Source organism: Myotis lucifugus, unplaced genomic scaffold (genome assembly GCF_000147115.1).
Source record: "Myotis lucifugus unplaced genomic scaffold, Myoluc2.0 scaffold_3310, whole genome shotgun sequence".
Classification (NCBI taxonomy): domain Eukaryota; kingdom Metazoa; phylum Chordata; class Mammalia; order Chiroptera; family Vespertilionidae; genus Myotis; species Myotis lucifugus.
Window position 1 is genome coordinate 3,305 of NW_005874358.1, and position 9,890 is coordinate 13,194.

At 39.6% G+C, this 9,890-nt stretch overlaps 1 protein-coding gene across 1 annotated transcript; it reads left to right on the forward strand.

Annotated features, from left to right (window-relative positions):
- The first annotated feature begins 1,647 nt into the window (after positions 1–1,647).
- Positions 1,648–2,787, forward strand: LOC102433461 (olfactory receptor 226). Its single transcript, XM_006108732.1, has one exon. It carries the CDS (start codon positions 1,714–1,716, stop codon positions 2,695–2,697), a length of 984 nt encoding a protein of 327 aa, XP_006108794.1. The 5' UTR covers positions 1,648–1,713; the 3' UTR covers positions 2,698–2,787.
- Positions 2,788–9,890: the final 7,103 nt, after the last annotated feature.

Genomic DNA, 9,890 nt, shown 5'->3' on the forward strand with positions numbered 1-9,890 from the left:
CCGTTTCACATGATATACTTTTATGAAATCATTGCATTGTATAATTTAAATTTATATAATATCATATGCCAATTATATCTCAATAAAGCTGGGAAAAAACCATTTGCAGGTTCCACATTTGACCCCTGCTAACCTCATAGAAACAGGCCCAAAACTAAAAAATAGAGAATTTCTTGAGGGAAAATAGCACCCAGGTGTTCAGCTGATTCTACCCCCTCCCAATTCCCGTTTCTGATTTCCACACTCCCTTCCAATGCTATAAGCAAACAGAGGCAATAGTGGGGACACTAATCCTTTTTTCATGTCAACTCCCACATGGAAATGTCAACATTAGATTAAGAAGAGGCTTGAAGTTTGAAAAGAGCATACTTTATTTTTGATACCAAGGTAAACAGAGAGAGTACTCTACTAAATGTGAGCTTTTATATTGGTCTTGATACTGTCAAAATAATTAAACAAGGTATTAGATTAGGTGGCTTTAATGCCTTGGTAGCCAATAAAGGTAAACAACCCAATACTCAGGCAGGAGTCAACTGTAAATGCAATCATAACCAAGAAAACCATATTGTAAAACAACCAATCATAAACAGCCAACTAAGTCTTCCCAAATAAAGCAACCATTCAAGCTTTGACCAGTCACATAATGTCCTTGCTTTGCTTCCACATCTGCTCTATGGAAGCCTTGCCCCTAACTTCTGTCAGGGGAGGGAACCTAACCACTTTGAGTTTGGCACTGCCTGAGTTGAATACATGTTTGCTCAAATAAACTCCTGAAAATTTTACAGTGTCTCATTTGGCTTTTAACAAAACTAAAGGAAAGTCTATTCTCATTCCAAGAGAGCACAGCTTTCAGAACCATTGGGAATCTGAGTTCTGTTGCCATCCAGAATCTGCTTCCTAATATGACTTCTAGGTGTATCCCAGATCCTCTTCTTAAATAGTATGTTATGTATGACTTTCACTCTACAGGTGCTGACCTTTTGGAACTTTGTTCCCTTGCAGGAAATGACAAGCTTCCCTAGCTGAGCCTCAAGGTTCCCTCTCTTGGGTATAAATCCAGGAGGCATCTTATAGTTCCTCTTTCATTTGCCTGAATATTTTGGAAGCTCTGAGATCCTGACTTCCTGGTTCCACCTCTTACTATCTGTGTGACCTGGAATAAGTCACTTAACTATGTCTCATTTTCCTTAGACATTAAGTGGGGTACATCTCAAGGTTCTTCTGAAGATTAAGTGAATTGTTATCTGCAAAAATTTCAGAACAATGACTATACCACATAGCAAATACTCAATTGTGTTACATGTTATTGTTATTCTTTCACTATGTAAAGTATTTCATCAAAACAGAGTTGCAATCCAGCTCACAGACAAATTTTCATATTAGGGCATCTCAGATGCTCTTACTATTCTTATTTTTATTTGTGTTCTCCAGGGACCAGCTAGTGTCATCTTTACCTGGTGCTTATCAATACATGCTTCTCCACGTGCCAAAACAGACTCCTATCCTATCCCCAATACAAAGCAATTTATTCTTGTCTGCTTTTGTCCAGATTACAGAAGAGAGCAGCAGCCTCAGCTCAGGGATAAATTATACACACCACATGCATTGCATTTTACCAATGTAAACCCACCAGGAGAAAGTCTGGGTTCTCGCTGATGCCTCCTGAAGACACTCTGTTCTCCCTCCTGAAGAACAGTGGGCAAGACCAACCCCATGGAACAGAGGAACCAGAGTGGGAGAGTCAGTGAGTTTGTGTTGCTGGGCTTTCCAGCTCCTGCACCACTTCGGGCGCTATTGTTTGCCCTTTCTCTGCTGGCCTATGTGTTGGTGCTGACTGAGAATACACTCATCATTATGGCAATTAGGGAACACCCCACCCTCCACAAACCCATGTACTTCTTTCTGGCTAATATGTCCTTCCTGGAGATCTGGTATGTTACTGTCACTATTCCCAAGATGCTAGCTGGCTTTGTTGGGTCTGAGCAGGGCCATGGACAGCTAATCTCCTTTGAAGGCTGCATGACACAGCTCTACTTTTTCCTGGGTCTGGGCTGTTCTGAATGTGTCCTTCTAGCTGTTATGGCCTATGATCGCTACGTGGCCATCTGCCATCCTCTCCACTACTCGGTCATTGTCAGTGGCCAGCTGTGTGTGCAGCTGGCAGCCGTCTCCTGGGCTGGAGGTTTTGGCATCTCCATGGTCAAAGTTTTTCTTATTTCTCGCCTCTCTTACTGTGGTCCCAACATCATCAACCACTTTTTCTGTGATGTTTCCCCATTGCTCAATCTTTCATGCACGGACATGTCCACAGCAGAGCTTACAGACTTTGTCCTGGCCATTTTCATCCTGCTGGGACCGCTCTCTGTCACTGGGGCCTCCTACATGGCCATCACTGGTGCGGTGATGCGCATCCCCTCGGCTGCTGGGCGCCATAAAGCCTTTTCCACCTGTGCCTCTCACCTGACTGTTGTGGTCATCTTCTATGCAGCCAGTATCTTCATCTATGCCCGGCCAAAGGCCCTCTCAGCCTTTGACACCAACAAACTGGTCTCTGTACTCTATGCTGTCATTGTACCATTGCTCAACCCTATAATTTACTGCTTGCGCAACCAGGAGGTCAAAAGAGCTCTACGCCATACTCTGCACTTGTACCAGGGCCAGGATACTGAGTTTGGGAAGGCTAACAGAAATGGGTAGAAAGGAGGTGTTGTCTTAGAAAACATTCTTAAACTTGGGATCTATGTCTTTTATGAAGTCCAGAGGAGCTTCTGGGGCCGAATTTAAGGACTAGAGTTTCAAAGGTACCACCAACGAACCAGTCCAAGAGAAGGAAGAAGGATGGAGTGCAAACTAGCAGCCACCAGCTGGATTTTTATGTAATTTACATAAAGAAGCTTTATGAATAATTCATCCTGGTGGGATGGGAAGGTTTGACTTAGCAGAAGACATGACTGAACATTAATACGGGGTGTCCCCCAAAAATATATACACACTTTAACGGCTGATAGCTCAGTTTTGAAAATAAAATGTATTTTAATAAACTCTGCCTTTATAATTATTCAACATGTTTGCATATTCTTTTGCAGGAGACCCTATATCTAAACGAACAAACAAACAAACAAATGTAGAACTGACATCTCTCTACATGCCCTTTCCTGGGTTTGCTCTTGGTTTTGGTTCTGAGACAGAAGGTATAGGAAAGGGAAGCAGAAGGAGGAAGCCACTCAAGGAAGCACAGGCTTCAGGAGGGAAAAACTTCAGGAGAATGGATGAGATCTCTTCTAGCTGCAGGCTACCAACTGCTTCTATGAGGTAATGGAGCCCAGGAAGTGATCATCCTAGTGTGAATTACAAGTCAAGGAGTCAGGAAACTGAGAATTGTTGTGCTGGCAACATATCGCCTCCTGGGCAGCAGGGGTTTAGCTTCCTTTCCTGACTGAGATCAGAGTACACATTGAACTAGTGGTTGAGTGCAGTTGTTTATTTAATCATCTGTCTCCCTAAAGAGATTTTAAGCTCCATGGAGTCAAGGATCACTTTTTCCTATTCATCATTTTATTACCCTGACCCAGGATACTGTTCTAGCACCTGGTTGTTGTGAAGAAACATAATCAATGAATGTAATTTGGAGCCACGGAGGAAAGGCACGTGAGTCACACCTACAGATAGGATTGGCAGGTGCAGGAACTAAACCCTTCCAGCTTCACTGAGTCACAGGGAGGTACAAATTGGCTCAGCCTTGCTGGCAAAAAGAAACTTGAAAAAATATTATCACAAACACTAAAAATATTGAAAATATTCTGATTCAGAAAGATTTTCATAGGTAGATATACAATGCATTAGCTGTAAATTATTCAAGTAATTTTTTATTTGTAGAAGTTTTGCATATTTCTGTGTTCTCATTATCATAAAGGAAATGCACAGACATGTCCTCTTTGATACCCAGTCATCACGACCACAGGTTAATGTGTGCAGCTGGTGGTTTCCTCCTATATGACTGGTTTCATGAACACTGAGATCAAGGTCTGTTTCATTTCATGTCACCTTCCGTGGCTCCTATGTCATGAACCACTTTTACTGTAACATCTCATCAGTTCCAAACTGGCCTGCAAAGACATGTCCACAACTGGGCTAGTGGACTTTGCTTTGGGCTACTGTCATTCTTGTCTTCCTTTTCACCATCACCATCTTCTCCTATGTCTACATGGTTTCCATCATTTTGTTGTGGTTTTTTTGTAGTGTTTTTGATAGAGTAGAAGTATCTTATTGTGGCTTAATTTGCATTAATAGATCTCCCTATTTTTACCACCTTTGCCCACCTCCACCCATTCGCCACACTCTTCCTTCTGGCCATCACCAGACTCTTATCTGTGTCTATGGATTATGTATATATGTTCTTTCTCATTACTGAAAGATATTTTGACTAGATATTTGATTCAGTGTTGAATGTTTTTCTTCAGTGCTTGAAAACTAGTGTGTCCCTACCTTGTGCTCCAAGGTTTCTAATTTATCCTCAATTTTCAGAAATTTGTCTTGTGTGTTTCATTGGACTTATCCTGTTTAGGATCCACTCAGTTTATTAAATCTATAGATCTGGGGTTTTTTGTTTTGTTTTGTTTTGTTTTTGCCAAATTTGGGGATTTTCTACCATTACTTTTTTGAGTACTTTTTCAGGCCCACTATCTTGCTCCTCTCCTTACTGAACTCTCCTCTCTATTCTTTCCTCTGTTCCTTCCATTCTGCTGTTGAGCCCATCAATTGAACATTTTTATTTCCTTATTTTTTAATCCTCACCCAAGGATATTTTTTCCATTGATTTCTAGAGCAAGTAAAAGGGAGGGGGGAGGGAGAGATGGATGAGAGGGAGGAGGGGGAGAGAGAGAGAAACATGCCTCTGTAGAACTTTTTATGTAGCCATAAACCTGTATAATAAGAAAAAGTCACAGATTGGTTAGATGTGGATTGGTAAACATGAATCTACTTCCTCATGTGACCCCTTCTTTATGTCACCTTGTGCTAATCATCTTTTAGGTCTTGGCTTTTCTTATTTCTGCAACCCTGACCTTCACTACTGCCCACCATTTTACACCTGTCTGATTCCTTCATGTGTTAGCCTAAATACTACTACTGCTGGTACATTTTCTTTGCTCACCCTAGGTCTACCTACCATTTGCTTCCATACTATCCTATACTTGCTTTGTGACACTTATAACTCTGAAGCTAATTGTCCCTTTATCTTCCCTACTCATAAATAATAAAAACATTCAACACTGAATCAAATATCTAGTGAAAATATCTTTCAGGAATGAGAAAGAAATTTAGCTATTCTCAGATGAAGGGAAAGGGAAAGATATATTACCAGAAGACACAATGACAGTTGTCAGAGGGGAGAGAGGAGAAGAGTACTGGATGAAAGTAGGTGAAGGGATTAGCCAAAGAACATATATACATAACCCATAGACACAGATAAGAGTGTAGTGATGGCCAGAAGAAAGGGGGTGAGGGCTGGGTGGACTTGGGCAAAGTTGGTAAAATAGGGAGATCTATTAATGCAAATTAAGCCACAATAAGATACTTCTACTCTATCAAAAACACTACAAAAAGAAAAACCACAACAAACAGTGAAAATAGCAAATGATGGCAAGGATGGGGAGAAACTATATCACATACATTTGTGGTACTAATGTAAAACAGTATGTCCACTCTGGAAAAGAGTTTGGCAGTTTCTTTGAAAAATTGAGCATGTAGCCCAGCCAGCATGGCTCAGTGGTTGAGTGTCCACCTATGAACCAAGAAGTCATGGTTCAATTTCTGATTAGGGCACATGCCTGGGTTCTGGGCTCAATCCCCAGTGTGGGGCATGCAGGAAGCAGCTGATCAATGATTCTCTCATCATTGATGTTTCTATCTCTCTGCCTTCTTCTCTCTGAAATCAATAATATATATACTTATATATTTAAAATTGGGCATATAATTAACACAAGACTCGGTAATTGCACTCCTGTGCATTTATCCTAGAGAAAAGAAAACTTATGTTCACATGAAAACCTATACATGAATGTGCGTGTCATAGCAACCGATCAAACAGTCATTCAGTTGTTTGGTGGTTCGGATATATATATATATATATATATATACACACACACACACACACACACACACACACACACACACATATATATATATCCTAAACTGGAAACAACTCAGATGTCCTTCAGCTGGTGCATGTTTAAACAAACTGAGGTACATTCATAGCATGTAATACTATTCAGCAATTAAAAAATGAATGATACCCACAAAAATCTATGTAAATCTCCAGAGGATTATGCTAAGTGGAAAAAAGCCAATTGCAAATGATCTCATTTGCATAGCATTGCTGTAAAGACATTCACATGTTAGATTATAGAATGCTGCTTCTGAACTCTCTGGAGGTGTTGAAACACCTGGTGCATGTAGCATGTCACCTTCTAAAACCTGAAAATTCCAAGTGTCCCACTTGTTTTAGATAAAGGAACTTGTACCTGTTTTTTAAAAGGATGTATCCCCTCTATCCTCAAGGGTGTTGAGTTTATCAAATGGATTAAACAATATACACTGAGTGGCCAGATTATTATGACCAGCCAGATTATTATGACCACCCTATCAGTATTTCATTGACACTTCCAAAAATACTGAATATTGAAAACTTCCTAAGCAAATACTCTCAATGTTTTATTATTATTATTATTATTTGCATACCTAATTACTTCATTGTACTGATGGGGTGGTCATAATAATCTGGCCGGTCATAATAATCTGGCCACTAAGTGTATATATTGAAATGATTATGGCTCATTTTCTTTAGCCTGTTGATGTGGTCTTTTGACTGATAATAATCACCAAAAGCAAACTGTCATCAGCTTCAATAAATCCCAACTTTTGCACATTCCTTATTTAAGCAATATTACCTCACCAGCCAAAGCAATGCTAATTCAACAAGTTGGTAGTTTTTCAACTAACTGTACAATATGTCAATAATATTTATGTATATACATATATTTCTTTATTCAAAATAGGGTTTACTACAATGTCTATGACATATGATTCGATTCAAAACTGAAGGCCCTGTGCACAAAATTCATGCACGGATAGAGTCCCTAGGCCTGGCCGACAATCAGGGCCGATTTATGGGGCAACCAGTGGGGTGAATGGGGAGGGGGGCAAGGGGCCGCTGGCACCTGCCTTGGTTGGCCTGGGGCCTGTGGGCTGGGGGCAGCTCCTACATTGAGCGTCTTTCCACTGGTGGTCAGTGCACATCATAGTGACCAGTTGTTCCTTTATACCAGTAGATAGTCTTTAAGGTCCTTTATAGATATTCTTTTAAACTCTATTCCTCCTTATTGTTACATCATTTTCTCTGGCTTGGTTACTTCCACATGACTTCTTAAGTATGTTATGTATATTTTCCATTCCTGAAGCACTGAAGTTCCTATCATCAGATCGGTGAGGCTTATAAACAGCACAATGACCCAGACAATGGTAACTGCCCAATCATACTTATTTAGTTCTGATTATTTAAAATAAGAACTGTTTCCTCCCATTTACTTATGAGAATACTTCTTAAACTCAGAATACCAAAGATCTTTCTCTTATATCTCCAAATATTCCCACAAATAATTCCTCTCCAGTCTAAGAGATTCAGAGTCAATAAATGTTTCTAGAACACCGGCTAATAATTATTGAGAAATACTCTGTTGCAGATGCTGTTATAAAAAACTTTGATCTACATATTCATTTACTCTTTACAACTCTGTGAGATAGGTATTAGAATTATTCCCATTTTACAGGTAAGAAAAGGGAGGCACACAGAGGTTAAAGAGTTTTCCCAAGGTTACATGGCTGAACACAAGCAGTGTGACTGTGCAGCCCACATTATTAACCTCTACTTGCACTGCTTATGATGGACTGAGTGTAGTGCCAAACCTTTCACAAACTTTATTTTGTTTAATCCTCAAAACACCTGTAATATATCTTATGGAACATAAACTGATATATAACAAAAACCCTAAATTAAACAAAATATAAATTACAAACATGGAACTAAAACACCAACCCCTAACTCTCAATTCAGTGATTCTTCAATGACATCATGGAATTAAGGGATGTTACCCACATGGATTCAGATGATAAAGGAAAAAACAGTCTAGGATTGTTGAACCCCTATCAGGTTCTAAGCACTCCATCTATCTCAGGACATTTACTCCTCTCAGCAACTCTGTGAGGTCTATTAATCCCATTTGATAGATTGTGAATCTAAGGGTCAAAGAGGTTAAGTAAATTGCCCAAGATTACATGACTGAGCTAGGATATAAACCCGATTGGCCTGGCCCAAAGCCAAAGGCTTCCCTTTGAGCAGGAATGTGGCATGATGGAAAGAAATGCAGACTAACAAGGAAGGAGAAGGCAAGGGGAGGTCGTAAGAATATTGTGACATCCTCTCCTTCATGTAAGTTTCCTAAATTTCCCAAACGCCCTTTCCCAAAGACTCTGCCCAGTCTTTTTTTCTTCTCTGTTGTATCTCTTTTGGTCTCTCGGGCTCCTGCTTCAGAGCCATCCCAAAGCATCAGAAAGAAGGAGGGGAAAATGGGGACTATCGGAAGGACGTGCAAGATAAAAGAATCTTTCCTGGGTTGGCAGCGTTCTCTGAGTATGGGAGGAAGAGGGGGTGAAATCTCTGCATCACTTTTCTTTGTCCCAATACTTCAACTTTCTTACAAAAACTCCCTAAGCCTTTTCTAACCAACCTGGTCATCTCAGGAGGACTCTGATTCAAACATCTGAATAAAGTGAGTAGATTCTGTTACCTGCTGCATTCCTCTTCAAGTGGCCAAATTTCTCATGTTTACTTCCTGTCCAATACATTCATCTTTCTATTCCTCTCTACACCCAATAAAACCCAAACCTTATAAACATTTTTCACATCTGACCTGGTCTATTGATATGTAGATCAATATCACTTTCCTTATGTTTTCTACTTATAGGTGATTTTGTTATTTATTCATACTCTGCCTGTCCTCCCTACACTTTCTATGATCTCCCATTCTTAGTCTGTTCTTTCTATATTAGAGTTATCTTGACCTAATCTTCCCTCACTGGATCTGTTGATATTTAGCCTACCAAATATCATCCATCTTATCCACAGAAGATCCACTCTCTCTTCATATAATCTGACTGGTACCCATGGATCTACTCACTCTTCTATATTTGATGTCTATGTTCCTCACAAATTATTCCAACTCTGTCAATTTTCATTTTAAACCATTTAAATTATATAATCCTGATCATTTCCACATAATTCCTTTTTGTATTCTGCCTTCTTTATATTCCATTCCTGTAAATCTATTAATCTGTTCTGCCCATAATATACCTTTCTCTGTTTTCCAACTATACATGTGTCCATACAACTGTTATAATACCTTTACTAATCAGTCATTAAAGAAGACCCTATAATAGCAACTATTGTCAAAAGGAGAAATACCAGTAACTAACCTATATCTGTAGAAATAGATATTTACAGATAGAATTCACCAACAGTGAAGAGGAAAGGAAAGAAAGAAGGACAGCTAATGTCTCTATAAGGAGATGCCACATGAGCCAAGACGTTAAGGCCAACTAGGAGTTACTCAGGCTCATGGAGATTGCAGCATGAGCAAAGCTACAGAGATAATACACATGCTGTATGCCAAGAACTATGGGGTATACAATACAAAGTAGATTGTGGCAAGAAATAAGCTTGTGGTGATAGTAGTGGCAGGTCATGAAGTACTTATACACCTTGTTACATAACTTGAACATTATCATGCAGGCAATGGGGTTCTATGAAAGGATTTTAAGTAGAAGATTAAAATGGT